The sequence below is a fragment of the Benincasa hispida genome, chromosome 7 (assembly GCF_027475165.1).
Source record: "Benincasa hispida cultivar pf3 chromosome 7, pf3_genome.v1.1, whole genome shotgun sequence".
Classification (NCBI taxonomy): Eukaryota; Viridiplantae; Streptophyta; class Magnoliopsida; order Cucurbitales; family Cucurbitaceae; genus Benincasa; species Benincasa hispida.
The window spans coordinates 7,539,869-7,556,131 of record NC_143484.1 but is presented as its reverse complement, the minus strand read 5'-3'; the positions used below and the strand labels follow the sequence as shown (position 1 = coordinate 7,556,131).

The 16,263-nt window shown below is 37.6% G+C and overlaps 1 protein-coding gene across 3 annotated transcripts; it reads left to right on the top strand.

Annotated features, from left to right (window-relative positions):
* Positions 1-1,039: 1,039 nt before the first annotated feature.
* On the top strand, positions 1,040-11,802 carry ARF1 (auxin response factor 1). Of its 3 annotated transcripts, none has more exons than XM_039020580.2 (15): positions 1,040-1,301; positions 2,082-2,180; positions 3,954-4,069; positions 4,789-4,884; positions 4,979-5,035; positions 5,198-5,350; positions 5,431-5,515; positions 6,053-6,143; positions 6,254-6,418; positions 6,631-6,750; positions 6,829-6,904; positions 9,567-9,732; positions 9,811-10,307; positions 10,460-10,650; positions 10,939-11,802. In XM_039020580.2, the coding sequence occupies exons 2-15, from the start codon at positions 2,132-2,134 to the stop codon at positions 11,111-11,113; spliced, it is 2,037 nt and encodes a 678-aa protein (XP_038876508.2). In that variant the 5' UTR covers positions 1,040-1,301; positions 2,082-2,131; the 3' UTR covers positions 11,114-11,802. The 3 variants fall into 3 exon arrangements, with proteins under 3 accessions (XP_038876508.2, XP_090171577.1, XP_090171576.1); XM_090315451.1 differs by having other exon boundaries at positions 1,080-1,328; XM_090315450.1 differs by having other exon boundaries at positions 1,082-1,301; positions 2,082-3,684.
* Positions 11,803-16,263: the final 4,461 nt, after the last annotated feature.

Here is a 16,263-nt window from a genome sequence, read left to right as displayed (position 1 = left end):
GAACAAAAATCAATTATAAAGTACATTTACCGCTATTTATTTTATTTTCTATAAAAGTTAAGCTCAAGTGGAATTAGTCAGTATGACCATAGTTTAATTGACATCCATTTATATTATCAACTTTGAGAATTGAGTTTCAATCTTACATTCTACAAGTTGCAAAAAAAAAAAAAGAATATCAATTTATGTCTCTAAACTTTTGGAGTTATATCGATCTAAATCCTAAACTAATAATCATATCAATCTAAATTATAAATTTTTGTTGATGTATCAATTATACCATCCATTATGTTTGTTTGGAAAAACCTGACATGAACTTATACTTATATAAATTAAACTCCTAAAATCTATAAGTGAATCAATTTAGACTCTTAGAGAAAATTTCATCTAAAAATTGACCACGTATTTATCGTAATCGTTCATTTTGTAAAAGCGACAATCAAAGGAGTCTACACATGTTTAAGTATAATTGCATGGGTGATTTTTAGAGATAATCATAGTAAAGAATCTAAAGAATAGCATAAAATTGACATGTTTTAGACGTGGAACCACGGTTAAAAAAAAAAAAAAGAAAAAAGAGAAAGAAAGAAGAAATTGGACTTGGAATGGCAAAGACGTAAATAAGAGGAAGAAGAGAGGGCAAAAGAAAAAGAAAAAAGAAAGAGAGAGAGAAAACATAAGAAAATAAAAAAAGAAAGAAAGAAAAAAAGGAAAAAGAAAAAGAAAGTTTAGGGAGAGAGGAGATTACGGAAGGAGGTGTTGAGAGTAAAGGAAGACTAAGGAATTGATGTATCCCTTTCGGGGCGCCCCCTTCTCTCCTGTTCCTCTTATTATTATTATTATTATTATTATTTTCATTAATTAATAAATAATCATCATTCTTATTATTCCTTTTTTTTTTAATTCCAAATAATATTTTCTCTCTCTTTTGTGTATTTTTGTGGTGTAAATTGAAAGTAAGTCTACACCTGTTTGAGAAGGGCACATAGACATAGACCCATTACTCTTAACAAATAAAAAATTTGTAATTTTATAATTAAACAATATACCCTTTTTTTCTCTTTCCTCTTACACACAAACAAAGAAATTTCCTTGTCGGCTTGGACCAAACACCATCTTATCGTTTCTTCTTCCCCCTTCCATTCCATTCTCTTCTTCGATCCCTTTCATCCTTCTTCTTCTTCTTCTTCTTCTTCTTCTTCTTCTGCTTCTTCTTCCTCTCTCTCAAACCCTACTCTCTCATCTTCCTTTTTTTACTACTCTTCCATTTACTTCATCAACTCCCTGCTTCTCTTCTTCAGGTTTGTGATTTGGAGCTTCTTTTTAAGGTGTTTTTGCTTCTGGGTTTTCTTTTTCTTTCTTTCTTTTTGCTTTTTTCATGTTCCTGCTTCTTAATTCTATCTTTTTCCCAACTGGGTCTGTGTTGGATCGAGTTTTTGGGGGCGTTTTGTTTCAATTTTTGTTGGTGGGTTTCTGGGCGTTTGAGGTTAGGTGAATCTGTTGAAGTTATATGGGGGGTTGTGATTTTTGTTGTTTTTCTTGGATCCGGAACATGGGGATCGAATTCCTTGTGTTGTGAATGTTCTGTTTTAAGTCTTTGTTAATTTGAATTGGGTAGTCTTCTATTTTGCTGAATCAAGAGACGATCCACTTCTATTTTTTATTATTATTTTTTTTTTGTTGAGTTTTTTGGTTGATCAAAATGGATGTGTTCCTTTGTTGGGCTGCAAATTTATCTTTGACATAGTGAACATTTCGTGCTGTTTTGTTTGGATGTGGTGTTAAAGTTTTAATAGCGGCTGCCTTTTGTTGATTCATTTAAGATACGCAAAACAAGGTGCGGCTACCTCGCTGACAGCGTGGCTAAGCTAAGTGTCTGAGGCATTTATTGATCTATAAGGCCGCCTCTATCTAATAGATATTATTTGCTGTTGTTCTGGGTTAGTAATAAATATCTTGAAAGGAGTTCTCCTGGTTATAAATGTGTTTTGCTTTATCCCAAGTGTTCTGTGTAGATGGTAAGACATTTAATCTGACTCTTGTGATGTTCTTGTTTAACGCATCTACCACCGGTTTTGCAGGTCGGCGATTGGGTTGATTGGTGGCACATAAATATCTCTCTGATATCATCATGTCCTTTTCAGCTGCCTCAAATCTTCCCTCAGGAGGACCCCATTCAGGTTTGTGGTTATTGTTTAGGGAGTTCGGACCATTTTATTAAATTTTTAGTCACTGTTGGTTTTGGTGAGGGATTTGTTGTTGATGATCTAAAAAAATGAACCTTGGGTTTTCAGTTTTGGATAATCTTCTGTTAAAATTAACACATCATAGTTTTGCCTGGTACTCTGCAAAAAATGAATATTCTTGCCTTCTTTGTTACGTGGAATGTCTGAAATCTGAATCCTTGAGTAAGCTTGATAGTTTGGCTTTGTGCAATAATATTGAAGACAGTTCCATTTTATAAGTTTGTGGAACTGGGTAAATTTCTCTTGGGTTTGACCTTCAACAACGTTTGCAGCAAAAATCATTCTCCTTTGTTGATTGGGGAGATTCTTCTTTGAGAAAGATGCCTGTCCTTTTGTGGCAACTAAATATAGAGTTTCCAAAGGTGGCTGGTGATCTATCCCTTATTGGATGCTAATCACTCTAAAGGTCTCTGGAAGTATCCTTGGTCGCTTCGGTTCGTCATTAAAAAAAAGAAATAACGGTCTCTGGAAGTACGTCTTACTATTAAAGCTGAAGTAGCTTCTGAAATATAGTGAGCAGTATAAAAATTAAAAAACACCTGATTTTGGAATGACTTGGGGAAAGGAAGTGGAACTCTCTTAACCCTTTATCCAAGTCTTAATTGTACTTCTATCAGTATAACATTTTCTATCATGCAAGTTCTAAATGCTTCAAACTTATATTGGGATCTTAACTTTAGTTGCTCATGTCAACACTTAAGATTGGATATTCTGCATGGATGGCCTTGCTGGGTTCTTTGTTATTATTCCAATGGATGAAAAGTTGAGCCGCACTCTTCTAGATCCTTCAGATGTAAGCATGGAGTGCTAGAAAATTGCTTTCCTTTCCCAGTAGTTATGGTATTTTCCTTACGAGGGTTAAGCTTAATGGTACCGGATTAACATAAGTATAATACTTGCTAAATGCATAAGATGCTAATGCTATTTTGTTTGGCATCTAGAGGAACCTGTTGAAAGCTATTTTCCATAGTATGTATATCCATCTTCTGTTCATGGTGTCATCAACTTCTTGATAGGAATAGGAAATGGTAGTTGAATTGGTTTCAAGGAGGCAGGATTGTTGGATTGGTATTGATGCCTTATAGTAGGCACGTTCACTTGATTCCGTCTCCATCTTTGCAATCCCTTCCTTCTATCTTTGTCATGGAAGCTGAAAATTGTAAATGGTTAGGTTCTCTGCATGGATGGTGGTTGTTTGTGGGAAGGTGGGATTACACCATTGTTGTCATTGAGAGGCCCTGAGCTTCTTCCATGTTTCATTTGTCTCGATGGGGTGTGTAAATTTGCCAGCAAAGGTTACAAGACTTCTCTTTGGGTGAGTATGTCTGTGATATGTGGTTGCGCAGGAGCTAAGTTGTGGAGCACAGGCTTCAATGTCACATCATGGTGCAGGTTGAATTTTCAAGTGCGACGAGTGTGCTGCACCTAATTTCAGATGGTATCTAGATGATATTTTACAGCATATGTGAATGTTATTTTAATTTCAAGAAGCATTTTAAATGTCGATTTATGTTAGTCCAGAATGTAGGATCACATTTTGTTGAATGTTTTTAAGTTTAATCAATTATAAGACAAGTCTATACAGAATTGTGCATGCTTTTTGTGTTACAACTATTTGGTGTTCTTAAAATTTTCAATCCATTATCATGGCAATTATTCAACCTTCTGTTGCCTTATGGAACATGTACCTTGTTTTTCTATTTCCAGGGCCCTCTTCCGATGCATTGTATAGGGAATTATGGCATGCCTGTGCAGGACCACTTGTCACCCTTCCTCGCCAAGATGAACGAGTATACTACTTTCCTCAGGGTCACATGGAACAGGTATCTGATTTGGTGATGTATACTCACTGTTTGATTTTTAGACTATATAGGGGAACTGAGTTGACATCTTCAAGTTAACCAGTGGAGTCTTGAGGCAACAGAACCCCAAGTCTAACTGGATTTAGTGTGCAATCTTAGTGTTTTTCTTGGATGCCTGGACCTTTCTTATTAGTTAATAAATAAAACATGATATAGTAATGGATATTCAGAAAGAAAAACTGTATGAAAGTTTGGGCCAATTCTGTCAAAACTTGTTATTTTTTTAACTTCCAACTTTTCTAGATTAATTTATAATATGTATATCTTTTTAACTTTCAAATAAGTTCTGTACTAATTTATAATAATTTTCTTTGCTAATGAAATAGTTTAATATTGTGGGGTATGATTAAGCAGATTTTCCAGTAATTACTCTTTCGTTGCTGGAAAATTTATCATGTTATTATTGATCCTGGAGTAAAAAAGAAAGGGTATCGATCTCCAGAGTAATATTTGTCTTTTTTATATTAACATTGAGTGCTGAACTTTGTAACATTAATTTCTTCACAATTTACTTACTGGAATTCGTGTCTTTACTCGTTGACTCCTAGAACGTGTTCTGTTGATTTCTTGTACCATATAATTGCTTTTTCACTATATCAATGAGAAGTATTTCTGATTAAAAAATATCGATGCTGAAAATGTTAGAAATTCACATAGTTTGCTTTATCTTGTATGTTTAGCTGGAAGCCTCAATGCATCAAGGATTGGAGCAACAAATGCCTTCGTTCAACCTTCCATCAAAAATACTTTGTAAAGTTGTCAATGTTGTTCTTCGGGTGAGTTTTATCACATAACCCATATCTTGGGCTAATTGAATGAAATTTCTGTGCTCATTGTATCATATCTAATGTCTACTGCTTTGGATGTTAGGCGGAATCCGACACGGATGAAGTTTATGCTCAGATTACTCTATTACCAGAAAGCAATGTTAGTTCTGTAGTCTTTCACTCTTTGGATGTACAGCCAAGCATTTTCAGTGTTTGCATTATATTTTTGAACTGTTTGTGATGCTCAATCCCTTTCATTTTTTTAATAGCAATTTTGTTGATATCTCTAACTTCTTTTTTGCCTATAATTTTTCTTAAGCAGCAAAGTGAAGTAATGAGCCCAGATCCTCCCCTTCCTGAGCCTACAAGATGTAATGTCCACTCATTTTGTAAGACGCTCACTGCTTCCGACACTAGCACTCATGGTGGCTTTTCTGTTCTTAGGAGGCATGCGGATGACTGTCTGCCACCCCTGGTTAGAACATATAAATGATGTTGCAAGCTAGCGTCCATTTTCTCTGTCTTTCCATGTTATAAAGTTTCTTTGTTTTTCAGGATATGTCTCAGCAGCCACCATGGCAAGAATTGGTTGCGACTGATTTACATGGGAATCAATGGCATTTTAGGCACATTTTCCGAGGTATAATAAAGTTGAACATGTATAACTTGTCAGCCATGTCTAGCTATAGATGTTTGCCATCGTGGCATATAAAGATCTCTTAGACATGCATGTACACGAAAATACATACATACGTACATTCATACATGCACACGGCCACACATTTTTTCTCTGGGCCAGAAGAGTTTCTCCATCTCTTCCATTTTATATGTTCTTCTACACTTTGGAGTTGATAGACTCTAGATGGGTTTAAGCCCCTCAAGAAGTGTCCTTGCGCAAGTACTTGGAATTGGGTAACCTCACGTCCTTGAGTTCAAGCTGCAGGTGGTAGAGATAAGGAGAATTAATTGAATTTCCCTGCTTCTTAGTGTCTCCTAAAGCTGACCTTGAGGTGGGTAGGCCTTGATGAAAATTAGCACCTAATGGGGACAAAATTATATGGGTTTATATTGTTTATTGTTGCTGGCAAATTTTGTCGTGTGACATACAGCATGTCCATTTTGCATCCCCCCTGTCACACACTTGATCGTGATATTAAATTAGTACACAAAATTGCAGGTCAACCAAGGCGTCATTTGCTAACAACTGGGTGGAGCGTCTTTGTTAGTTCCAAAAAGCTAGTAGCTGGAGATGCTTTTATCTTTTTAAGGTAATTTTGTGGTATGCCATTGAAGAAGAATGTCTATTTTCTTATGGGATATAGATTTCTTGATGAACGAGTGCATGATCACTTTGGTTATACTTGTATTTACTTCACAGAGGTGAAAATGGAGAGCTTCGCGTTGGGGTCAGAAGACTCATGAGACAGCTGAACAATATGCCATCTTCTGTTATATCAAGTCACAGTATGCATCTTGGAGTTTTAGCCACTGCTTCTCATGCTATTGCAACTGGAACACTCTTTTCTGTCTTTTACAAGCCAAGGTTTCTCATCTATACGTTGCTCCTCATTTTTTTTTTTTGGCACATGATATGTGAGTCATTTCCTTTCGCCAAGTAAAATAATTTTATTTTTATGGCTAATTGGCTTTTGTATCTCGGCACTGTAAGTATTTAAGTTAGCTGTTCACTTTTGCCATTGGTTTGTGATAAGTTCCTGCAACTAGCAAATTATTGAATATTCTTCCTTATGACAGAACAAGCAGGTCTACATTTCTTGTAAGTCTGAACAAGTACCTTGAAGCTCAAAACCATAAACTCTCTGTTGGCATGAGGTTCAAAATGAGGTTTGAGGGCGAGGAAGTACCTGAGAGAAGGTAACTCTGCCAAGCTTCCAGGCTCTTTTTTCCTTTCACTGTTTATTTAATATATTATTTTTTGTTATATTCTGACAGTTTTAGTGGAACAATTGTCGGTCTTGGAGATAATGCGTCGCCTGGGTGGGCGAATTCTGAGTGGCGATCTTTAAAGGTTAGCTAGTCTAGTCCTATAATTATGCTTCTCATGTTTTTCCAAAGTTCAGTCTAGAAACATGATATGATGTGTATTGATGGAGTACGTCCTCTTTCTGTGAATTCAATACCTTATATTAAGATGCATGTTTGAACATAGACAAGCATCCATGAAATGGCTGATGGTGGTAAGAAAAAGAGAAGATTTTTGTTACGGCCTGATAATGTGTATATTTTGGTTGAGTGGATGTTTCTGGAACCCGTCCTTTATTAAAAAATTCTCTGAATTAAGTCGGAGGAGATATTTATGGATGCCCATCATATGCTAGCTATATGTAGCAATCCTATTGGTGAACTTTCAGCTTTCTCTGTAGAGATATGCTGTCTTTCGCTCTTTTTTCTTCTTATCACTGTGGATGATTGTAAGTTGATTGCAAAAGGAAGGAATAGGGATACACTGAAGTTTTCAGGGACAAATTTTCTTTTTCATTTTTCCCTCATTTCCTAATTGCTGATTGCTCATGGTGTGAAACTTTTTGGACTATCGACTCCCTTGGATTCAAGAATCTTTTCACATGTTTTTCACAAATTTGCAAGTGCCTCAGGTTTCTAAGACTTTAAAGGGAATAAATAACTATTTGCTCAGAGGCTAATCTTCTTGGCCTTTATTTTGGTGTTTTATCTGGATTATTTTCTTTTGGTTCTTCATGGAGGATTTATCTTTGTTGTTATTTATTCCTTTTGTATTCATTCTGTTTTTTCCTTTGTTTCTTCGGTGAAGCCTTGTATCTTTGGAACATTAGTCTCGTGCGTTATTTCAATGAAAATTTTCTTGTTTATTGTTTAAAAAAAAACGAAAAAAAGGAAAAGGAAAAAGAGGTCATGCTTCAGCTTGATTATTTTATTTTATTTATTATTATTTTTTATAAGAAACAAGGATATGTAATCTAGACAGCAAAAAGAGCCAACAAATGAGGCAGCCTAAGGGTGTAGGGGGAAGAGAACCCCTCTCCAGAAAACTAAATGGAGGGCTTTCCAATTGTTTTGAATCACGGACAAGCTGTAGTAACAAAAGAAACACACTAGAAGCTGTTCATTGCTACAAAAAAGCCTCAAAACAGGCAGGTTTTATCTTCAGAAAGTCTGGTTTCCTTCTAACCGAAGTTAGAAAGTCCCCACATCGTAGTACTTACTACCATGGACCACGTCACCTTTCTCCTATTTCTGAAACACCAACCCTGCAGCGTTTCGATCGGTCAATCTTCCACTCTGTGGTAGAATAACGGACATCGAACTCCTTTAGTACCCAACTCCACCCTCCTAGTGAACAGGCAATGAATACAACCGTCAAGAGTTTCAGTATCTCTATGGCACAAAGGACACACTTCAGCTTGATTTCTCTGCATTGCATATTTAGTTACCACCTTATGGCATAAAATCTTTATTCTGGAGGAAAACATGACGGGTCCTTTTGTCATTAGAGAATTGTTGTGTAAGATGAAGTTATCGAGTCAAAGATCACCAAATTGCTTTTTTGAAGATTGAAAAATAGTATGTTGCTATGGTAGATAATATTGTTTGGGCAAAGGGTACTCTCTTTTGACATAAACATTCACTCTTCCTCTTTACTAGGATCCCATTTATCTTTTTCGCTACTGTTTCCCAGAATGACATTCCTTTTGCGGAATGAGCAAATAGCAAACCGAATAATATGGTGGCTTGCATATTGAATATTTTTATGTTATGCTAGCAAGGTTTTGTTTTTATCTTGCCACACACAAAAAGAACTGCAAAAAGGAACTCCTTATCGTGAGGTGATATAAATTACGCCACCTCACAATTGAGAAACAAGTGTTAAATTGTTCATGCCACATGATGTGCATAAAGCAATGTGGAAGACTTAAGATAGTGGGTTCGCTGAGTACGAATCTTTCTTTTACTAATAAGCATGTGGAATGGTAACCTTTTGATAACAATCCTTCAATCAAATATGCATCAAATGCTAACCTCAGTCCTTGTAATGTTAGAAAGAATAGTAAAAAAAGAATAAATTTTCATGAAAACTGTCCACTTGGGAGAATTAACGACTTCTGTCACAATAATTTTTAGAGAGATCTATATTATTGACAGATATAGAACTTTCTGATACCTTAATGTTCCTTCTGAAGGTTGATGCCTGATTAGAATTAGATGATGGTGGCGCAGGACTAATTTTTTGAGTAGTGATCAAAGATTCAAATTGTATTTTAGAAATATGGGGAGGAGATGCAGAACAACTATTTCCATACCGTACATCCTCCCAAACTTTGAGACTAACTCTAATTAAAAAATAGATCAGAAATGTATAAGAAAGAATTGAAATTCTTGAGCGTTATTTTCTCAGACATGACTCTGGCAATGGTAGTAGATACTCATTCATCATTTTCATGTAATGTATGGCTCTACTTACCTGATATGGTTGGCGTTAAAATATTTTCAACCGAGCCTTGTTTCATGGAAAACAATGAGTTGGAGTTGTGTCATCCTTCCCTGGTATACTGGAAATTTTTTACATTTCTTTTTTTTTTTCCTTATTTTCTTTACAATTTTTATGCCATGGTGTGTTTTGATATACTCTTCACTCGCATCAGTGCATTATTTATAATTCAAGAACTCACTTCTGATTGTTGGTTGATATAAAGGTGCAATGGGATGAACCTTCATCCATCTTGCGTCCAGATAAAGTGTCGGCTTGGGAATTGGAGCCACTTGTTGCTTCTAACCCTTTAAGCTCTCAGCCTACACAGAGGAACAAGCGTCCACGGCCTACTGTTTTGCCTTCATCTTCACCAGATGCAACTGTACTTGGTACAACCTTTCTGTATAGTAGTAATCACTGTTGATTTTTCAGATGGAACATTATTGATATCCATCTTTATGTACTAGGTGGGTGGAAACCTACGGTTGAATCTTCTGCTTTCTCATATACTGAGCCACAGCGTGGAAGGGACCTATATTCATCACCGAAGTTCAGTACTGCTGCTTCAAATTCACTTGGTTTTAATGCGAATAGTTCTCTTGGTGCTGTGTCCAGCAACACTTACTGGTCTAATACCAATAGGGTGGAAAATATTATGGACACTTCATCTCATGGAGCAAACAGGGAACCCACTGAAAAGAAACAGAACACTAGAAGCGGATGCAGGCTCTTTGGGATCCAGCTTCTTGGAAATTCTAATGTAGATGAAGCTTCTCCTGTTTCAACACCTAAAATGATCAGCGAGGATAGACTGGTTCCACCTTTGGACACAGAATTTGACCACCATTCTGAACCATCAAATGCTCACCGATCAGATATTCCTTCAGTAAGCTGTGATGCTGATAAATCATGCCTGATTTCCCCATTAGAGTCTCAAAGCAGACAAATCCGCAGCTGCACAAAGGTTCAATCCATTGGCTTTTTATCACTTTGCCCCATCTGTTCTAATTGCTCTAGTGCAATTCTGATTTATTTATTTATATATATATATTTTATTTTTGAAAAAAGAACAATCATTTATATATGAAATTTGTAAAAGGTTGCATATATTTTCAGGTTCACATGCAAGGAATTGCTGTTGGGAGGGCTGTAGATTTAACCCGGTTCAATCAGTATGATGATCTACTTAAGAAACTGGAGGAGATGTTTGACATAGAGGGCGAGCTTTGTGGCTCTTCGAAGAAATGGCAGGTTGTTTACACCGATGATGAAGATGATATGATGATGGTTGGAGATGATCCTTGGAAGTAAGTACATTTGAACACACCCAAATTCATGATATTCCGAAATCTTTTTTGCCTGTTCAATAGTAATACAGATATTGGAACAAATCAAATGCTATCACTATCGATCTTGCTTTCATCCTCAAGTTAATTGCCATAGTTGCTTAAATCGAATGTTCTCTTTTCTGATAGATATCTTAATCATGTGCGGTCTCCATTAAGAATGTTGACTGTGGTATTGTAAAAAAAATGAGAGATTTTGGTGGATGTGTGAGACTTGGATTTATGTATTCCTTTCCTAAATGATTGCAGCGAGTTCTGCAGCATGGTGAGGAAGATATTCATTTACACAACAGAAGAAGTGAAGAGACTTTCGCCCAAGATAAAACTCCCACTGGGTGGAGAGGCAAAGCTTAGCAAGCCAGATTCCGATACGTTTGCCAACCACACAGATGATCAATCATCCATCGTGGGATCAGATTGCTGATAGAGACGTATCCTATGTCGTATAGTCATTGGCAGAGGAGAAAGAAAATGTGGAATATTCACCAGGGGGATGGAGAAGTGGAAGAAAAGGAATGGTTTATATAGCGGTAAGATTTTATCGATAGGTATCGTTTGCAGGGGTTGGCTGCTCTCTTTTGACCGCCAATGGAGTGGAATCCGGAACGAGGTGTTGTTGTATTTTCACTTGGAAGTACTGAAGGTTCCGACGACGAAAAGCTAGCTGCAGGTGCTGCTACATGTATGAAAGAGGAGAAGGGGGGGGGGGGGTGGTGCGCGGTAACTGGTGAAGCCTTTCTGAGCTCATCAATAGAGTGAGGAATGAATATGTTAATGGAGTTGTTTGGACTTCGATATGGAATGTGGGTTAGCAGAAAAGACTGTCCTGTGTTTTAAGACGTTGAAACGAATACTTCTACGTAATAATGTTCGGTTCGGTTAATTTTGGGCTTTACCCTGTCTCCTGAATTTCAAACCATGTGAGTCAGCTTCAGTTGCATTTTTGTACATAAGAAATATGATGCTGTCTTTTTTCACCATTTTGATTGCAGGGGTCTCTTTTTGTATTGGGTTGTCAATGACAATGGAGGAGGAAGAAGCTCAAAACACCTTCCATCCTTCCAATGTAAATGTAATATTTATGATTATGTATTGATTTGGATTTTGGAGGTAGTGAGGTACTGCTAACTGGTCAATGGGTGCAGACAAGTAGGATTTTTCATGTGTTTTAAGAATAATGTGGGTTGAATATTGATGGATGTGTTGGGTTTTAATGCAATCTGCAATAGCTGTATATTAGAATGGTTTTGATGGTTTGTATTCTGCAATTATTGTAAATAAGATTAGGTTATAAAAATCACTTCATAGTTTCAAAAGTAACTTCGTGCTTTCCTGTACTGTGAAATTGGTTCAAGTTTAGTTCCAGTGTCTGTACTTCGTGCTTTCATGCTTGACCGATTGAAAACTTAAAAACGAAAGGGAAATGATTCTTTTAAAATTGGAAAAACGCAAGCGCTTTTTTCTATTGGTCGAAGGAGATTTATGTTTAAATTATCTTGTTATTCTCCCACCCCACCCCACACCCACCAAAAAAAAAAGGAAATTTATTTATTTCTTCAATTATCTCTTTGTTAGTTATTTGATATTTTATAATTTTTTCTTCTAATTTTCAACTTTACTTTTTTTCATACTTTAATAGCTTTTTAAGATATTAGTTTAACATTGAATATGGGTTGAAAATATTATTCAATCTAAATTTTAATCGCACATGAATGTTAAAGAAAACACCTTAAATGATGAGAAGAAAAGAAAAAAAGAAGGAAAAAAAAAGAAGATAACATATTTATGGTCCTAAAATAGGAAAAAAATTATAAAAATGTGAGAACGACGCTTAAAGAAAGTAAACTACAAAAAAATTCATTAAAAATTAGGGAGAGTGGGTTGATAAAATTAAAATCAAAATCATAAAAAAGAAGAATAAAAAGGATAGGAGATACAGATGAAAACTAAAAGTTTAATTCAATTATTTATATAAAAATATAGATTTAAAATCCTAATTTGATTTTAAAAAATAATTTAGATAGATTGATTTTTTTTTTCCTTTAAAAAATTTCTTTATTTAACCTGTGAAGTAGACCTTAGTTAAAAATAAAAAGTGATTTTTTTTAAAAATATTACCTAAATGTTAAATTATCTAAGATAACCCTAGGATCATTATCTAAAAAGGACAAAAGAGGAGATCAAAAGTTTCTCCCTCATAAGGATAAATATCCAGCTCAATCAGCAGCTGACGAGGCGCCACAAGGATGCTGAGATGGACCTCTCTGCCACCATGGATCTCTCTCTCTAAAATATCAATTCTATTGCAACGGTCCTCCACTATTATTTTCTCTACAAAAGATTCCTTCATTTTGTGTCTTTATTCACCCAATTTATGTATATAAGAAGTGTACCGTAGTGTGTGCATTGTGTGAAAATATATCCAAAAGAGGTAAGGAAAAACATATTCAGAGGCTGTCTCCTTCTTCTTTTCTCATTTTTTTCTTTTTATTTTGGTTATTAACTTGGTATTAGAGCCAACCATGGTGAACACTGCGTCGTCTCTGTCTTCTACCATGCTCCCTGGCGCTACTATAAACAATGGCAACATCACCGGCCCCCCACTGAATCAACTAATAAATCAAGTGACGTCCATCAAAATGGACAGATCAAACTTCCTTTTATGGAAAAATCTCGCCTGGCTCATCCTCAGAAGTTACAGACTAGAGGGATACTTAACAGGAAAAAATCCCTATCCCAACTGTTTTATTGCCAAACAAACCCATGAACACTCCGGCAAGAGCTCGAGCTCCGACCCAACTGTAGTGGCCACACCTGAAACCGAACTACAACCAAATCCAGCCTATGATGCGTGCATTGCTTTAGATCATCTCTTATTAGGCTGGCTCTACAATTCGATGACTCAGGAAGTAGCAACTCAGGTAATCGGTTTCCAAACCGCCAAGGACCTGTGGGAAGCCGTTCAAGAGCTGGTTGGGATACAATCAAGGGCTGAAACTAATTACCTCAAGTGGCTATTTCAACAAACACGTAAAGGAGCTCTCAAGATGAGTGAGTATTTGACTCTAATGAAACAGTATTCTGAAGGCCTTGCTTTTGCAGGTTTCCTAGTCTCCCCATTTGATCCTGTTTCGCAGGTGCTGTCTGGACTAGATGAAGAATATAACCCCGTGGTAGTGACGATTCAAAGCAAAGGCACAGTCCGGTGGTCCGATTTGTAGTTTGACCTTCTCTCATATGAAAAGCGACTTGAATATCAGCTGGCAATCAAGATAGGGGTATCTGGAATATCCAACATCTCCTTTTCTCCCAACTCAGTCTCGGTCAATGTCGTCCAAGGAAACACTCACGTTCCTCCAAACTTGTACCGCAATCCTCAAGGAAATTCCCAGCCCTCGAACTTCAGAGGAGGAGGAGGCCAAAACAAGGGAAGGGGCCGCTGGAATAATGCTTCAACCAGTCGACCAACACGTCAAATCTGTGGAAAGCTCGACCACACCGCTGACATCTGCTTCTTCTGCTACAACAAAGACTTCAATAATCCCCGCCAAACCGATACCAGAGCTGAGTCTACCCAACTCCCGGCCAGTTGACCTCAAGAACAGAATACTTCAACGCTATTCACCTACTCCAGCATTGCCTCCCTTGAAACTATTGCCGACTCCAATTGGTATGTTGATAATGGGGCTTCGACTCATGTAACCAGCAATCTCATCTTCCTAACCGCAGTTACCACCTACACAGGTACAGATAGAGTCATTGTTGGGAATGGACTCCACTGAATATATCTCAATATGGATCCTCACCCATACATACTAAATCTGGTTTTCTTTCTTTACTAAACATACTTTATGTTCCAGCCATAGCTAAAAATTTGGCCAGTGTCTCTTAGCTAGCCAAAGACAATAACATCTTTGTTGAATTTTATGCTGATTTTGTGTAGTTAAGGACAAGGAATCGGGGGCAAAACTTCTGAGAGATAAGCTTAAGGATGGACTCTACCAGGTGGATAGTGTCAGCCCATCGATAAATAATGCACTTAACAGCCCAAGGATCCCAAGTACTAGCTCGACTGCTCAACTTTCCTCCTCATCTTCACTACCAGCACATCAATACCCAAATTGCTTTTTCATCGGCGACTTGGACATCCATCCCCTAAGATTTTGGCTAAATTAATTAGTGGATGTAATTTGAACATTTTGATAATGAGAATTCTGTTTTTTGTGAAGCCTGTCAATTTGGAAAATCTCATAATCTTCCCTTCTCCTCTTTTCCCTCCCACGCACAATCACCATTTGATCTGGTTCGCACTGACTTATAGGGACCTGCTCCTATGCTATCCGCTGATGGCTTTCGATATTATGTTCTGTTTATAGACGACTTCAGTCAATTCACATGGATATAACCGTTGAAACAGAAGAGTGACACTGCCTCTGCATTTCAGCACTTTCAATCCTTTGTCCACACTCAGTTCAATAAAACTCTCCGGTCGTTACAAATGGATGGTGGTGGCGAATTTAAAGCAGTAGCATACATTTGTGAGTGTTTGGGTATTCAGATCAGAGTCTCTTGCCCATATACTTCGGTTCAAAACGACTGTGCTGAACGAAAACACCGCCACGTTGTTGAAACCGGCCTCACTCTCCTTGCCCAAGCTTCAATGCCCCTACATCTATGGTGGTATGCTTTTCAAACAGCTACTATGTTAATTAACTCTTTTCCTTCACCCGTTTTTCAGGACAGAAGCCCCATGGAAGTTCTTCTCCATACCACACTGGATTTCTCATCCATTCGGGTCTTTGGTTGTGTGTGCTACCCGAATCTACTACCATATCAGACTCACGAGTTCGACTTCTACAACAAGAAATGCGTCTATCTTGGACCATCACCAATTCATAAAGGGTATTGCTATCTGTCCAATGACGGCAAGGTGATTGTCTCTCGCCATGTCCGATTTAATGAAGGTGACTTTCCGTTTCAATCGGGTTTTGGATCCTGCCCGACCCAAGTTTCCACATCCTCGACTCCATCAATTACCACCTGGTTCCCCCGGTCTCAATCATCCAACTCCCAAATTTTACCCTCTCTGGACCTCCCGTCTTCACAACCCTCAGCCCATGGTACATCCAATATTAATTCTCAGGCTCAACCTCCACCGGCCCAACCAATACCCGATCCAAACTCAATCACTTCCCAATTGCCTTCAAACTTAAATCCTCTAAACTCACCCTCCATTTCCCCATCTTCCCCCAGTCTACCTCTCCCTCCTTCGACTTTATCCTCAACCTTCAGTCCAAATCCACTGTCTTCCTAGTCAAACTCACCATTGCCCTCACCTCCGCCACTTCTGCCATCGACCTCTCGGCCTATTACAAATAATCACCCTATGATCACTAGGGGCAAGTCTGGCATTTTCCGACCCAAAGCTTGGGTTGCCTCGTTAATCACCGATCCCTCTCAAATTGAACCCACAACTGTTTCTCAAGCCCTTGCCATTCCGCAGTGGCGTTCTGCCATGATTGATGAACTTGAAGCCCTGCAACGCACCGACACCTGGATGTTGGTTCCGTCTAC